The following is a 16,973-nucleotide window of genomic DNA, read 5'->3' on the forward strand; positions in this document are numbered from 1 at the left end:
GAGTCGGAAGGTCCGAGGTCCCGGGAGTGTTGGAGGAGGAGAGAGGGATGGGGCTGTGGTGACTGCTGCTCTTTCTGGTCGCCCCCGGCAGACCTTGGTGCAGGACCATTGAGGGGCAGGTTCCCCAGATCCTGCTGCCCTTGCTGGAGGGACACTCAGTGGGGTCCGCAGCGAGGCTCCTCCCTGCACCCTCCCCATCATGCTGAGAGCCTGCCTTGCCAGATCGGGCTCTCTGGGCACCAGCCCCAGCCCAGTTGCGGGATTTTCCCTTGTAGCCGCTGAGGTGCCCAGCCTTCTCGGCCCTAGACTCCACGGAAGAGTCCAGCTGGGGCCCCATCCCGCTCCGCCCCAGACTTCGTGGAAGAGTCTAACGGGGAGGGGGGCAGCCCTCTTGCCCCAAAGCAGACCACACCTCTGGAGCAAACCTCTCCAGCCAGAGGACAAGGACCATCTCTGCTCATTCCCTCACCCCAGGGAAAAGCAGCTGCTTTTCCAGCCCCTCCTCTCTGGGGAGCAGAGACCAAGCAGGAGGGGTGGGTTTGGGCGGGCTAGGGACGAGGGGGAGGAAGGCCAGGGAGGGGAGAGACAGTCTTAGGGGAATGACAGCAGAGGCCCTGCCAGGGCGAACCCAGACATCCTGAGCCACGGGCGCTGATTTGTTCATTCAACGTGGGTGATCTTGCCCACATCTAGTCTGACTGCGCTGCCCCCGTCCATACCTGCACCCTGCCCCGGCCACTCTGACAGCAATGGTAGTAGTGGCTTATTCCTTCGGTGTGGGTGACCTTGCCCTCGCCTGACCCTCATTGCCCCTTCCCGTGCCCTCACCCAAACCAGTCCATCCTGCACCTGTCTCCAGGTACTCTGATGGCGATTGCAGCGGCGATTCATTTGTTCACCGTGGGTGACCTCAGCCACACCAGGCCTGACCACACAAGAAGCAATGTCACCTAGTAGATGGAGCACCAGCCTGGGAGTCAAAGGACCTGGGTTCCAGTCCTGGCTCCACCACTTGTCTGCTGTGTGACATCAGGCAAGTCACTTCACTTCTCTGAGCCGCAGTTACCTCATCTGTTAAAGGGGGATAAAGACTGTGAGCTCTATGTGGGGCAGGGACTGGGGCCACCCAATTATCTTGTATCTACCGCAGAGCTTAATACAAGATCGTGGTAGTGGAAAGAGGTGGCAGAGTCACGGATAATGCCACGATTATGGGCTTGAAGCACAGGGAGGGTGGTAGTGCTGTCAACCGTGATGGCAAAGCTAGATGAATGAGTTCAGTTTTGGACACACTGAACTTGAGATGTTGGCAATACATTCATGTGGCGAGGTCCTGTAAGCAAGAGGAAATGTGAGATTGTAGTGGAGGTGAGAGGTCAGGGTACTGAGATAGATCTGAGCATCAACAGCATATTAGATGGTAAAGTCATTCATTCATTCATTCATTTGATCATATTTATCAAGCACTTACTGTGTGCAGAGCACTGCACTAACCACTTGGGAGAGCACAATACAGCAATAAAAAAACACATTGTTTTGTTGTCCTGTGCTATCAAGTCATCTCCGACCCATAGCGACGCCATGGATGTGTCTCTCCCAGAACACCCCACCTCCACCTGCAATCGTTCTGGTAACAGATCCGTAGAGTTTTCTTGGTGAAAATATGGAAGTGGTTTACCATTCCTTCCTGCCGCGCAGTCAAATTGAATCTCCGCCCTCGACTCTCTACCATGCCGCTTCCGCCCAGCACAGGTGAGTTTTGACTTGTAGCAGATTGCCTTCCACTCGCTAGCCACTGCCCAAGCAGGAATGGAATGGAAGTGCCTCTGTTTGACTCTCCCTCCCATAGTAGAGACTGGTAGAGTACTGGCAACTCTCTGGATGTGACCTGAGAGGGGAAAACTCCCTGCCCACAATGAACTTACAGTCTGAGTGGGGGAGTCAGACATTATTATAAATGAATAAATTACAGATATGTACCTAAGCGCTGTGGGGCTTGGGGGGCGGGGGAGGATGAACAAAGGGAGTAAGTCAGGGCAACTCAGAAGGGAGAGCAGAAGAAGAGAAGCAGTGTGGCTCAGTGGAAAGAGCACGGGCTTTGGAGTCAGAGGTCATGGGTTCAAATTCCGGCTCCGTCAATTATCATCTGTGTGACTTTGGGCAAGTCACTTAACTTCTCTGTGCCTCAGCTGCCTCATCTGCCAATTAGGGATTAAGACTGTGAGCCCCCCGTGGGACAACCTCATCACCTTGTAACCTCCCCAGCACTTAGAACGGTGCTTTGCACATAGTAAGCGCTTAATAAATGCCATTATTATTATTATTATTATTATTAAGGGAGTGGGAGAAGAGGAAGGGAGCTTCGTCAAGGAAAGCCCCTTAGAGGAGATGTGACGTCAATAAGCCTTTGAAGGCGGGGAGAAATAATGGTCTGCCAGATTTGAGGAGGGAGGACTTTCCAAACCAGAGGCAGGACATGGGTGAGGGGTTGGTGGTGAAAAAGATGAGATCGAGTGGGAATTGATGCGCTCCCTGATCAATCAATCAAATCTTTGGAGTGCTTACTCTATGCAGAATCAATCCATTATATTTTTTGAGTGCTTCCTGTGTGCAGAGCAGCATACTAAGCACTTGGGAGAGTATAATGTAATGGAGCTGGTAAACACGTTCCCAGCCCGTAATGAGCTTACATTCGGGAAGGAACACAGTTCTAACCACTTGGTAGAGTACAATACAGTTAACAGACTTGATCCTTGCCCCTAGGTGTTTACAATCTAGCTGAGGCAGACAGTAAAGTAAATTACAGGTAGGGGGAATCAATAGAGTATAGTGATATGGATAAAAGTGCTACAGAGGGTCGGTGGAGGGCAGTAAGTTCCAAGTACTTGAATGATCCATCAATCAATCAGTGGTATTTATTAAACACTTACTACACGAAAAGCACTGTACTAATCACTTGCGAGAATACAATATAACAGAATTAGCGGACATGTTCCTTGCCCACAGTGCGCTTACGGTCTAGAAGGTGATGAAGAAAAACCACAATTATTATTAATTAGGTCACACTAGGTGGGGAAATGTGTTGGGGAGATGAGAGATTAATTGGGGAAGGCTTTGACTGATTGATTGATTAAGGCCTCTTGCAGGAGATGCGATTTCAGAATCAACTTCAGCTCCTCAGCCCCCAGCGCTTATGTCCATATCCATAATTTATTTATATTACTGTCTGCCTTCCCCTCTGCACTGTGGGCAGCGAACTCGTCTACCGACTCTGTTATACTGTACCCTCCCAAGGGCATACAGTGCTCTGTACACAGTAAGCTCTCAATAAATACAACTGATTGACTTGAAGGATCTTGAAGAGGGGGAGAGCAGTGAATATAAAATGAGAAGAGAAGGGGCCCCAAAACAGAGCCCTGATTGACACCCACGGGTAGGGGCTGAGAAGCAGAGGAAGAGTCACACATTCCACTAATGCCAACCTACTCACTGTACCTCAGTCTCATCTATCTTACCGCCAACTCCTTGCCCACATCCTCCTTTGGCCTGGAATTCCCTCACATTTCATATCATCTGCATACCCCTCTCACCACCTTCAAAGCCTTATTAAAAACGTATCTCCTCCAAGAGGCCTTGCCTGACTAAGCCCTCATGTCCTTTAGTTCCTCTCCCTTCTGCCTTGCCTATGCACTTGGGTCTGACCCCTTGAAGCACTCATAGTCACCCCACCCTCAGCCCCACAGCACTTATGTACATGACCACAATTTATTTTAATGTCTGTCACCCCCTGTCTATGGTATTGTGCTCTCCCAAGCACTTAGGACGATGCTTTGTACCCAGTAAGTGCTCAGTAGATGTCATCGATCGACTGGATGATCTCTGCCATCCTCTGTTGTTCACACCCCTCTGCTTCTGACAGTCCTGTGTCTGTGAGCTGAACCTTCCCTGACCTCTCCACGCATTAAGAAATACATTTGGCTAAGTGGCACCTATACATTTCAGACTCTCGTGCCTCATTAAATAAGAGAAAGATTACCATGGCTCTTGTGTGTTGGATACCAATCTTCCTCCTAAAATTTGTTTTCGAAGGTCGAAACTTGCTTCCCTAAGCTCTTGAGGTCATTTGGAATTGACTAGAGAAGCAGCATGGCCTAGTGGGTAGAGCACAGGATTGGGAGTCAGAAGGACCTGAGCTCCAATTCCTGCTCTGCCCCTTGTCTGCCGTGGGACTCTGGGCAAGTCGCTTCTCTGTGCTTCAGTTCCCTCATCTGTAAAATGGGGATTAAAACTATGAGACCTGGACTCCGTCCAACCTGATTGTCTTGTCTCCACCCCGGCGCTTAGTACAGTACCTGGCACATAATAAATGCTTTAACAAACACACCCATCCCCAAATCGTAATCTTTTAATAACCATCTACTGGCCATCCCCCCGATTGGAAACTACTTGGTTTAGCAGAGCTGTTGGCGATTACTGTGCCCTCAATGTGCCCGCCAGAAGGGGACAGGGGGCGGACGGTCAGCTGTGGCCGAACTTTGGGCTCTGGGCCGCGGTTTCCCCCGTCTGCCCGCTTCCCTTGCCTTTCTGTCCCTTCCCGCCCGGCCCCCACCCCGAGGCCCAAGATTCCCGGGGGAGGCGGGGCCCGCTGCGCCAGCGGCTCCGGCCCCCCGGCCACTGGACACTGGGTGTGCCCCGCCCCGCCCGTTCCTGAGCCCCTTCCTTCCTCTCCCCCTCGTCCCCCTCTCCATCCCCCCATCTTACCTCCTTCCCTTCCCCACAGCACCTGTATATATGTATATATGTTTGTACATATTTATTACTCTATTTTACTTGTACATATCTATTCTATTTATTTTATTTTGTTAGTATGCTTGGTTTTGTTCTCTGTCTCCCCCTCTTAGACTGTGAGCCCACTGTTGGGTAGGGACTGTCTCTAGATGTTGCCAATCTGTACTTCCCAAGCGCTTAGTCCAGTGCTCTGCACACGGTAAGCGCTCAATAAATACGATTGATGATGATGATGATGATGATGGTACCTCTCCCCGCCCAGGGAGCCCCCGGGCTGGGGAGGGGCGGTGCCTGGAGGGGAGGGAAGGGCGGGCGGGGCGGGGCCGCAGGGGGTTGCTCCGTGTCCGGTCGCCGTCCCCGCCCCCCCCCCCCCCCCCGGCCCCGGCCAGCTTCCGTCCTCCGGCCAGCTGCCCAGACGATTCGGACCTGGATTCGACCTTGGCCTGGACTCCCGCCTTTCTCCTCTCCCACCTCTCCCCACCTCTCTCCCCACCTCTCTCACCACCTCTCTCACCTCTCCCTACCTCTCCCACTTCTCCTTCCTCTCCCCTCTTCTCCCACCTCTCCCCACCTCTCCCTCCTTTCCCTCCTCTCCCTCTTCTCTCACCTCTTCCCTCCTCTCTCACCTCTCCTTCCTCTCCCACCTCTCCCCTCCTCTCCCTCCTCTCTCACCTCTCCCAGCTCTCCCTCCTCTCCCTCCTCTCACCTCTCCCTCCTCTCCCCTCCTTTCACCTCTCCCTCCTCTCCCCTCCTTTCACCTCTCCCTCCTCTCCCCTCCTCTCTCACCTTTCCCTCCTCTCCCCACCTCTCCCTCCTTTCCCTCCTCTCCCTCTTCTCCCACCTCTCCGTCCTTTCCCTCCTCTCCCTCTTCTCTCACCTCTTCCCTCCTCTCTCACTTCTCCTTCCTCTCCCTCCTTTCCCTCCTCTCCCTCTTCTCTCACCTCTCCCTCCTCTCTCACCTCTCCCTCCTCTCTCACCTCTCCCTCCTCTCCCCCCCCCTCCCTCCTCTCCCCACCTCTCCCCTCCTGCCCCGGCTCCTCCTCCCCGCCGTCATGTTCGTGAGCCTGCAGGTAACCCCGGGGTGCGGGGCTGGGCAGGGGTGGGGGAAACCCGGACTCCGCCGCCCCGCCACAGGGAGAAAACGGCGTGACCGCTGCCCTCCGTCCTGCTCCTCTCCCGCCGCTGCCTGGCCCTGCGGCGACGGAGTCCACCCCCGGGGCCGGCGAGGGCCAGGGAGGAAGGGGCCTGGGCGACCGGAGCCCTCCCCCGACCCCGCCGCAGGACTGACTGTTTGGGGAGAACGGTCCATTAGTAGCTTTCATTGAGCTCCCCTTTTTTTTTTTTAACGGTATTTGTTCATTCATTCAATCGTATTTATTGAGCGCTTACTGTGTGCAGAGTACTGTACTAAGCGCTTGGGAAGTCCAAGTTGGCAACATAGAGAGACGGTCCCAACCCAACAACGGGCTCATAGTCTAGAAGGGGGAGACAGACAACAAAACAAAACGTGGTCAGGTGTCAAGTCATCAGAGTAAATAGAAGTAAAGCTAGATGCACATCATTAACAAAATAAATAGAATAGGCATTATTCTATTTTATGTGTCAAGCGTTAATCTAAGAGCTGGGGTAGATACAAGAGCATCAGGCCGGATACAGTGCCCGTCCCACTTGTGGCTCAAAGTCTAACCAGGAGGAAGGACGTTGCAATTGAGGAAACTGAGGCACAGAGAAGTGACTTGCCCAGAGTCATACAGCAGGCAAATGGCAGAGCCAGGATTAGAACCCAGGTCTTCTGGCTCCCAGGCCGGTGCTTTATCCACTAGTCCCATTACTTCTGAGGGTGCTTGGGACAATGCCAAGGAGTTAAAGACACAAGTTCTGTCCTCAAGGAGCTTGCAGTCTAACAGGGAGACAGATAGATACAGATTTTTTTAATGTACAGTAAGAAGGGAAGTGAGACATAGCAGGGAACAGCAAGAGGTATAAATTAACTAACTTAGAGAAGCAGTTTGGCCTAATGGAAAGGAAAGAGAACAGGCCTGGGCATCAAAAGACCTGGGTTCTAATCCCGGCTCTGCCACCTGCCTGCTGTCTGACTTTGGGTAAGGCACTTCACTTCTCTGTGCCTCAGTTCCCTCATCTGCAAAGTGGTGATTAAATCCTACTCCTTCCTACTTACACTGTGAACCCCATGTGGGACAGGGACTGTATCCAAACTGATTAAGTGCTTGGCACAGAGTAACTGCTTAACAAATACCAGAAAAACTAAATGAACTTCCAAAGCAGCCTGAAAACCCCCATGGGCCAACCCCAAATAGCAGAAAGTCTGTACATGAGTGCCTCCAGAAGCGTCTCAGAAGGCCGATTCATTCATTCGTTCAATCGTATTTATGGAGCACTTACCGTGTGCAGAGCACTGAGCTACGTGTTTGGGACAGTACAGTATAATGCATTCCCTGCCCACAAAGAGCTTACAGCCTATAGAATGCCAATAAGACATGATGCCCATAAGGGCTGAGGGAGCAGCCAGGATGCTGTGGCCAGGTGAGACGGAAACTAATCAGGGAATGCTTATTAATGGGAGAGGAGGAGCAAGGGGGTTGGGGGAGAGAGCAATGCCCAGAGGACAGAACACTTCTGCCACTGGCCCACTGGGTGACCTTGGGCAAGTCCCTTACTCGGGGCTTCAGTTTCCCCCTCCATAAGATGGGGTCAAGATGCTGCTCCCCCCTGCTCTTACCTTGTGAGCCCCTTTGTGGGACAGAGGCTGGGTCTGATCTCATTCTCTGGGAGCATCTGAAAACTGTCGGATGAATAGGACTGGACAACGTCAGCACTGTGCCCAGACTTCAGTCAGAAATACAAAAAAACTAAACAGGGCAACAATGGACAATTAAAAGAATTGTGTGTGAATGCACAATTCTTTATGATCCAGTCGCAGGCTGGCAATAGAGAAGGAGACTTGTGACTTTATTTTCAGGGAAGGAGTCAGAAAGCAAGTTCTCCCAGGCAGCATTGGCGTGCCCACGGCTGGGCCCGGGATGGAGAATTTTGGGGTCCCCAACATGCTGGGTGCGGTTCGGTTCCCAGGCCCTGCCTTGGCGCAGCCCAGCCCCTTCACTCTGGGCTCGAGTAGGGGAGGAGTGGGGTGCTCCTTGCCTGAGGGCTAGGACCCGTTCCAGGAGTCTTGGAAATTTGTCCTTGGGCACAGCTGAGAGAGGTTGGGGTCCGGTGCCAGAACTCTGAGATGATGGTCTTAATCAATCAATCAATCAATCGTATTTATTGAGCGCTTACTGTGTGCAGAGCACTGTACTAAGCACTTGGGAAGTACAAGTTGGCAACATATAGAGACAGTCCATACCCAACAGTGGGCTCACAGTCTAAAAGGGGGAGACAGAGAACAAAACCCAACATACTAACAGACAGGTAAAATAAATAGAGTAATAAATATGTACAAACATATATACATATATACAGGTGCTGTGGGGAAGGGAAGGAGGTAAGATGGGGGGATGGAGAGGGGGACGAGGGGGAGAGGAAGGAAGGGGCTCAGTGGTCATCCTGTTTCTGGTGGTCTTGTGCACATTCCCCTTCCAGGGGCAGGGAGGAAATGAGTGCCTGGCAGGGTCTGAGGATTCCCAGGGAGGAAAATGGGTTCCAGAAGATTGGGTGAGTGGTGAGGGAGGTGGAAGGGGGGCACGAGGGCGGTCCTGGATTCAAGGCTGGGCCCCACTGCAAGAGATGAACCTTCCCTCACTCACACCATCTGCTCCTGGTTCTCTTCCCACCTCCTTGGCCGCTCTTTACTAGTTGTTTGAATTTGTTATAAGCTGCAATGTTCCACCCGCCGTACTGAGCGCCGGGGTAGAAACAGTTAATCAGGTCGGACATGGGCCCTGTCCCTCATAGGGTTCATGATCTTTCATGGTCCCTTTCGCTGACTGTTCCTCTGCCTCTGCCCAGTTAATCAGGTCGGACATGGGCCCTGTCTCTCTTAGGGTTCATGATCTTTCATGGTCCCTTTCACTGACTGTTCCTCTGCCTCTAAACCCCCTAACTTTGGGTGTCCCTCAAGGCTCTGTTCTGGATTCCCTTTCTCTTCTCCAGTGCTTAGAACAGTGCTCCAGTGCTTAGAACAGTGCTTGGCACATAGTAAGCACTTAACAAATGCCATCATTATTATTCTCCAGCTACTCTGACTTCCTTGGTAAGTTCATGCTGTCCTCTGGCTTCAGCTACCATCTCTCTGTAGATGATTCACAAATCCACTTCACTCTTCCTGACCTTTCCCTGCATCTGCTGTCTCCGTGGGCATTTTCAGCAGGATAGCCACATTGGGCCCACGGACTCAATAAATCAAAACTTGAATTCATTTTCCTTCCTAAATCTTCTCCACCCCTTAGCTTTCCCATCCCAAAGGCTACAAACACCACGTTTTCTTCTTCTGAAGCCTGCAGGTTTTCAACTCTCACATTGATTCCATTGCTATAAATCCTGTTGTTTATTCCTCCATACATTTCTTGGATCTGTCCTTTCCCCTTCATCCAAACGGCCTACACACTGGTCCAGGTGTTTTAATCAATAAATCACTGGTCTTTACTGTGTGCAGAGCACTGAAATAAATACTTGGGAAAGTACAATACAACAGAGTTGGTAGACATATTCCCTGCCCAGCAGGAGCTTACAGTCTAGAAGGGGTGACAGAATTAACCTCCACCTCCAGCCTCTCCCTTCTCCTGTCTATACTTGTCTCTGCTGCTTGGATTATCTTTCTAAAATGTTGTCCTGTACACTTCTGTCCACCATTCAAACCCCTTGAATTATCACGCACTCATCTCCAAACGGTAAGAATAATAACTGTGGTATTTGTTAAGTGCTTACTATGTGCCAGGCACTGTACTAAGCACTGGGGTGGATACAATAACAATAATAATAATGGCATTTGTTAAGTGCTTACTATGTGCAAAGCACTGTTCTAAGCACTGGGGGGATACAATGTGATCAAGTTGTCCCACATGGGGCTCACAGTCTTAATCCCCATATTTACAGATGAGGTAACTGAGGCTCAGAGAAGTTAAGTGACTTGCCCAAGGTCACACAGCAGACTTGCGGTGGAGCCGGGATTCGAACCCATGACCTCTGACTCCAAAGCCCATGCTCTTTCCACTGAGCCACGCTGCTTCTCAAGTAAATTGGGTTGGACACAGTCCTTATCCCACGTGGGGCTCACAGTCTCATTTTACAGATGAAGTAACTGAGGCACAGAGAATAATAATAGTAATGGTAATCATGGTATTTGTTAAGCGCTTACTATGTGCAAAGCACCGTTCTAAGCGCCGGGGAGGTTACAAGGCTGTCGGTTGTCCCACGGGGGCGCTCACAGTTTTAATACCCATTTTACAGATGAGGGAACTGAGGCCTAGAGAAGTGAAAGGACTTGCCCAAGGTCCCACAGCAGCCAAGTGGCAGAGTTGGGATTAGAACCCATGACTTTCGGACTCCAAGTCCTGTGCTGCTTCTCTACCTCAGCTTCCCGGACTCTCCGCTTCATTCTTTGTTGGCGGGACACTGCCCATCCGGGCGAAGAAGGTCACAGCAGGCGGGCAGCAAGGCTAGGCCAATACAGAGCCTTCCCTCTTTCCGCCTCCCCCTCCCCCCCGCCCCCGCACATCCCAACAGGCCCATTTTCTGACTGCCTTGACCTCGCTGACTTTCCCAGTCCTGCCTGAACATGGGTCAGTGGGGGGCGGGGAGCGGGGGGCCTGCACGTCCAGCCCTGCTTTCTGATCAGTCAGCCCTTCCGCTAAGGGAAGGGCCGTGCAGATAACAACGGTTATTTAGTATTCAGGGGTGCAAATCACCTCACCTACCTCCCCCTCTCTCTCTGCCTTCCTGCTTGCTTCTTGCGCCTTCTGAGCTTGTCCCATCTGCTTCGTTTCCTTGACCTGAAACCCAGGCTCTTCCCTGGTCTTAGGAGAAATCTGGGCCCCTAATTCCCAATACCTTGGCCTGACGCTATGTCACAGACAGGCAGAGAGGAATCAAAGATATTTCCAAACAGGAAGTAGAACTCAGAGGGTAAATTCTACTTTACCCTCTTTACTTAAGAGAAACGTCGTGGCTCAGTGGAAAGAGCACGGGCTTTGGAGTCAGGGGTCATGGGTTCGAATCCCGACTCTGCCACATGTCTGCTGTGTGACCTTGGGCAAGTCACTTAACTTCTCTGGGCCTCAGTTACCTCATCTGTATGATGGGGATGAAGACTGTGAGCCCCACGTGGGACAACCTGCTTGCCTTGTATCCTCCCCAGCGCTTAGAACAGTGCTTTGCACATAGTAAGCTCTTAACAAATGCCATTATTATTTATTATTATTACTTTGAGGGGCTTTTGGAGATCGATGAATCAACCAATCAGTTGTATTTATCGAGCACTCACTGTGTCCAGAGCACAATATTTGGGGGATTCAGATCCCCTGGCACTGTCCTTGGATATGCCCCCAAGGCAACTGCACCGTGGCACGCCAGCCCCAGGTAAGCCTTAGGGGACTTACGGAGGTGGGTTGCCCCTCCTGGGGCTCGGTCCATGCCACTGCCACTCACCCAGGTGGCTTGGGCAGGGGCGGGTCGTGGCTTTATGAAGCTTTGGATAGGGTAGGCTTTCAAAAGGCCAGACGGCCCTGCCGGGTCCCTGGGACCCCACGATAGTAAATACCGTCTCCTTTCCTTGACCTTCCAGGTGCCGGAGAGGTTCTGCTCCTGGCCGTGCCGGCCATCTGGAGTCGGCCTGCTTTGGGCAGTGGCTGCCGTGGTCCTGTACAGAACGCAAGGTAAAGCCGGAGGAGTTGGGTTCCGCCCAGGCAGGGCGAGGGGGAGCGGGTGGATGATTGACCTCCAAAGGCCTGGGAACACAGGCCCTTGCAGGGCCACCGGCATCTGAGCATCATTCGTTCATTCAGTCGTATTTATTAAGCACTTACTATGTGCAGAGCACTGTACTAAGTGCTTGGGAAAGAACAATACAACAATAAACAGTGACAATCCCTGTCCAAATGAGCATACAGTCTACAGCTGGTATACTGGGGATGGGTGGCAGCTCATAGTCGAGAGGGCGGGTGGGGCTGAGAGGGTAATGGGGTGTGGGGAGGGAAGGTGGTGGAGCGGTGGGTGGGGTGGGGGAGCAGGACCCAGCGAGGACGGGTGTTGAATTAGAAGGGTTCGTGACCAGGAGAAGAAACGGTCAGAACCAAGCAGGGAAAAGGTTCGGTCCTTCAGGCCAAGGGTAGTCCCCACCCTCAGGGTAGGTTCTGGACCCAGTCTCCCTAGAAGGGAAATGGCTCCGAGACAAACCCTGCGGAGGTGAGAGAGTTGGTAAAGTAGCCTTGCCACGTGGAACGCAGGACAGGGATTCTAGAGATGGAAGGTGGTCTGCGGCAGATGGGGGTCAGCAGGGAGAGTGGGGGGCTGCCTGTCCTCTTGTTCCCCTTCCAGGGAAAGTGTTGACCAAGGATGTGGCGGTGGTGCTGGACACGCCTGCTACTCTGGTGTGCTCCTTGCTGTTGGCCAAGGAGGTCTTGAGCGTCACGTGGCAGAAGCTGGAGGCGGGGGGACCCGACAACGTGTGCACCTTCAGTCATTCGCACGGCAAGGTTATCGATGCCAGGTACCGGTCCAGGGTGGACATCTCTCAGGGGCTTGACGAGTCCATCCTCACCTTTAGGAAGGCCCTGCTGCAGGATGAGGGCTGCTACAGGTGCATCTACAACATCTTCAACTCGAGGCCGATTCAGAGCCAGGCCTGCCTCACCCTCTACGGTGAGAGCCCGCGGAAGGGGGCGCCGCCGACGCCAACCCTCCTGATTTCAAGCATACTGTTCACATATGCGCACTCGCTCCCCCCGGCCCCGCGGCCCGCTCACCGTCACGTGCCAGACACACGCTCTCTCTTCCGCTCTCGGGCAAAGACACCCACCCACCCAACACTTACGCTTTCACCCACCCACAGCTCAGTTCTCCGGGACCTGGGCCTTGGGAGTGACTGAGGGAGGTGCCAGGGCCTTGAAAGGTCTGGGTCTGTGTCCGAGGGGATCGTGACTTAGGCCGGGCTGGGGGGAAGTATCTGAGGGCACACCTGGATGAAATCACCTGGGATTGAACCATGGCCCCCTGCTCCACTCCACTGTGTGTCCAGTGGAATCTGCCCCTTCCTCTTCTCTCCCCATTCCCCTTCTCCTTTCTCCACCGCCTCCCCAGTTCAGCCAGCCCTCCTCGTGCCCGTCCCTTTTTCGTCCCTTTCTTGGCCGCAGGCTGCCAGGCAGGGTCCTTGTCCCCAGAGACTGGCAAGGCCTCTCTCTGGGCCCAGTTTCCCTTCAGCTGGGCCGCCTAGGGGCCCACTGGGAGGGGATTGGCAATGGCACAGTGTTGTCTGTGCGCAGGAGCTTCTGCTCTGGGGGTGACTTCCTCCCTGGATCGGAGAGCCCCAGAGGAGCCTTCTGAGAAGAGGGAGTCCCCAAGCCACCGTGGACTGTACTGCACGGCCAGGCCTAGGTTCACTGGCACTGGAAGCTTTGCTTCTCAATCAATCAGTCAATCAATCGTATTTATTGAGCGCTTACTGTATGCAGAGCACTGTACTAAGCACTTGGGAAGTACAGGTTGGCAACATATAGAGATGGTCCCTACCCAACAGTGGGCTCACAGTCTAGAAGAGTGGGCTCACCCGCTCTGGGGCATGGCATAGAGAAGTTTGATGGTCTAGTGGAAAGAGCCCGGGCCCGGGAGTCAGAGAACTTGGGTTCCAATTCTGCCACTTGTCTGCTGTGTGACCTTGGGCAAGTCATTTAAAATCTCAGGCCTCAGCTCCCTCATCTGCAAAATGGGGATTCGATACCTGGTTTGGGTGGGGTTTTTTTTGTGGTATTTGTTAAGTGCTTACTCTGTGCCAGGCATACTGAGGGCTGAGGTAGATACAAGGTAATCAGATTGGACACAGTCCATGTCAAACATGGGGCTCACAGTCTTAATCCCCATTTTACAGATGAAGCACAGAGAAGTTAAGTGACTTGCCCAAGGTCACACAGCAGACAAGTGGCAGAGCCGGGCTTAGAAGCCAGGTCTTTCTGACTCTCAGACCCGTTCTCTATCCACTAGGCCATCCTGCTTCTCCCTCCTGCTTAGACTGTGAGCCCCAGGTGGGTCAGGGACTATGTCCGACCTGATAAACTTCTATCTACCCCAACACTTAGGACGGTGCTTCACACTCAGTAAGTGTTAATACGTATAATAATAATAACAATGATAACGATAATAATAACACTTAGACTGTGAGTCCCAGTTGGAACCTGATTATCTTGTACCTTATAGCTACCTCAGTGCTTAGTAAATGCTTAACAAATACCTCAACTGTTATTATCATTATTATCAATTAGAAGCAGCATGGCTCAGTGGAAAGAGCACGGGCTTGGGTGTTGGAGGTTATGGGTTCTAATCCAGGCTCCGCCGTTTGTCAGATGTGTGACTTTGGGCAAGTCACTTGACTTCTCTGTGCCTCAATTAGCTCAGCTGTAAAATGGGGATTAAGACTGTGAGCCCCATGTGGGACAACCTGATCACTTTGTATCCCCCCAGCGCTTAGAACAGTGCTTTGCACATAGTAAGCGCTTAACAAATGCCATCATTATTATTATCAATATTAATAACAATGATAATAACAATAGTAATAATAATAATGAGGATGTTTCATGATCACACCTCATCCTGGCTCTCTCTCTCATGCTGTGACTGTGTCCCAGTTCTGCCGTCGGCGTCCATCCGCTACCGGTTCGTCAACGGTCACCTGGACGCAGCCTGCTCGGCCACCGCCCGGCCACCTGCGCTGGTCTCCTGGAACGTGAGCGGAGTGGAGGGGGAAAGCCACACTGAGAGCACCGCCCATGGCAATGGGACCACGACGGTCACCAGGACCCTGCAGTTGAAGGACTCGGAGAGGCCGCTGGGGAAGGAGTTGGTCTGTAAGGTGCTGCACCGTGGAAACGTGACCCAGCTCAGGACCACCGTGAGCAAGAGTGAGTGCGGGCAGGCCCGGTGTCTCGGGGTAGCCTTGCCCATCCACCAGTGCCCGGCAGGGAGCCAGGGGCTCACGGCAAGGAGCCTGAGTGGCAGTCACGCCGGCAGGCATAAGGCGAGGCCACCGGGTGTTGTGGGGTCAGCCACAGCCTCGGGACTGGGCTCCCCACAATGGTGAGTGCTGCCACTTGGGCGGTGGGCTCTGCTGTTCTTTGGACGGAGAGCAGGGCGTCATGGGAGGCGGGGTTTGGGGGTTCCTTTCGAGGCAGCTCCTGAGTCTCCTTCAGACCTGGCAGAACTAGACATTCCAGGCAGTGGCTCCCGGGGCTGTGACCCCTTCAAGGCATTGGTCGGATCGGACCTCGTGGGATTGCACTTGGTCATTGGACTCCAACTGGATTAGGTTGTGGGGGGTGGGGGGGGGGACTGGAAAATCTCATCCGTATGCCGTGCTTCCCCGCAGGAGAGGTTCCATCTGGGATTTGGGCCCTGACTGATAAGGTTCGGCAGGAAGGGTGGTTGGCGGAAGAGGCAGCCCCGTTATCTGCCAAAGGGGAGAGGCCTGCGTCGCCGTAGTTGGGTTGGGCTCTGGTGCCATCCCCTCAGGGAGGGGGAGGCATTTCCGTGGAGGAGCGGGGAAACAGAGAATTGAATTTGGGAAGCTCAGGTTTTCCTCTCCAAAATGTAAATTCTCGCTTAAAGGATGAATCATGGAGGAAGTAATCCACTTCTCAGACTTGATTCAGATTTTCAAAGGGTAGAAGTAAGTGCCCTATAAATACCGTTGATTGATTTATTGGAAGTGCAAATGGCAAAGGATGGCCTAAAATTGGGCGTGTGTGTGTGTGTGTGTGTGTGTGTGTGTGTGTGTGTGTGTGTGTGTGTGTGTGGAAGAGGCTACAGCATAGAAGCAGGTGGAGGGAGATATCTGGCCCACACCATTCTCTCTGTCTCATGTGGTTTACATAGCCCGTTTTCCTGATTCCACAGGCGATCGCGTTTCAGTTCCCCTGCTCCTGAGCATCGTTTCCGTGCTCATCCTCGTTGCCCTGATCGGGGTCTTGTTGTTCTGGAAACAGCGCCTGAAGACAAACTGCGGTGAGTCCCCGGGCCTACCAGAAATGGGCACAGGGGCAGGATGGTGCCCGGGACGATGACGAGCCCCTGGGTGGCCGCCAACAAAACTTCACGCCCCCGACTTTGCTCAGATTAGGAAGGGGGTACCTGAGGCAGCCCTGCCCCCTCCCTGTCCCCACCCTTCCCCGGTCCCTACTTCCCAACCAACCCCCCCCCCCCCCCCCCCCCCCAGCCCTCCTCGGCCCCATTCCATCCCACCCCAAATTGAGAAAATTCTTCCCGGAGCCTCCCAGTAGAACAGAGGCCAAAGCTGATCAGGTGAGGCTTCAGGGCAAGAGCGGGGAAGTTTGGTCACCTCAGTGCAGTGTTTGTTGGCCAAACTCTTGTGTTCCCCCATCTTCTCTGATGTGTTCCTTGAAATGCCTCTTCCCGGCCCCTCCTGTTGTTCCCCGGTGCCTGTGCTTGGCCTTGATCCTGATTTCTTTGATGGGAAACTGGACACTTTATCCCCAGAGCTTTGTGATTAAACACTTGGCTCTGTGGAGCAAATTTTTTTCCAGACATCAGTACAGAAGCAGCAATTATTCCCATGACTTCTTTTTGTTTTCCTTTTCTGTTCAGTGGCCCACGGACCTTTTCTAGGGTTGTTTCGTAATAACAATAATAATAATAATGATGGTATTTGTCAAGCGCTTACTATGTGCAAAGCACTGTTCTAAGTGCTGGGAGGGATACAAGGCGATCAGGTTGTCCCACGGAGGGCTCACGGTCTTAATCTCCATTTTACAGATGAAGGAACTGAGGCACCGAGAAGTGAAGCGACTTGCCCAAAGTCGCACAGCTGACAAGCGGCAGAGCCGGGATTAGAACCCATGACCTCTGACTCCCAAGCCCGTGCCCTTTCCACTGAGCCACGCTGCTTCTCTTTCATCTACCCTCCTGACCTTTAACCCTTTGCCAAGCCTAAGAAGGGGCCGATGGACCCAGTCGCGGATTCCTCAAAGGGTAGCCGATGTGCTTGAGGGGGAGGGGCAGGGGGCCCG

The 16,973-nt window shown here is 53.0% G+C and overlaps 1 protein-coding gene across 1 annotated transcript; it reads left to right on the plus strand.

The window, feature by feature from the left end:
* Positions 1-5,797: 5,797 nt before the first annotated feature.
* On the plus strand, positions 5,798-16,952 carry LOC119940103 (OX-2 membrane glycoprotein-like). The gene is made up of 7 exons (XM_038760151.1): positions 5,798-5,858; positions 11,528-11,618; positions 12,280-12,603; positions 14,580-14,852; positions 15,844-15,951; positions 16,720-16,748; positions 16,893-16,952. Exons 1-7 carry the CDS (start codon positions 5,841-5,843, stop codon positions 16,950-16,952), a joined length of 903 nt encoding a protein of 300 aa, XP_038616079.1. The 5' UTR covers positions 5,798-5,840.
* Positions 16,953-16,973: the final 21 nt, after the last annotated feature.

This window comes from Tachyglossus aculeatus, chromosome 18, assembly GCF_015852505.1.
Source record: "Tachyglossus aculeatus isolate mTacAcu1 chromosome 18, mTacAcu1.pri, whole genome shotgun sequence".
Lineage (NCBI taxonomy): Eukaryota > Metazoa > Chordata > Mammalia > Monotremata > Tachyglossidae > Tachyglossus > Tachyglossus aculeatus.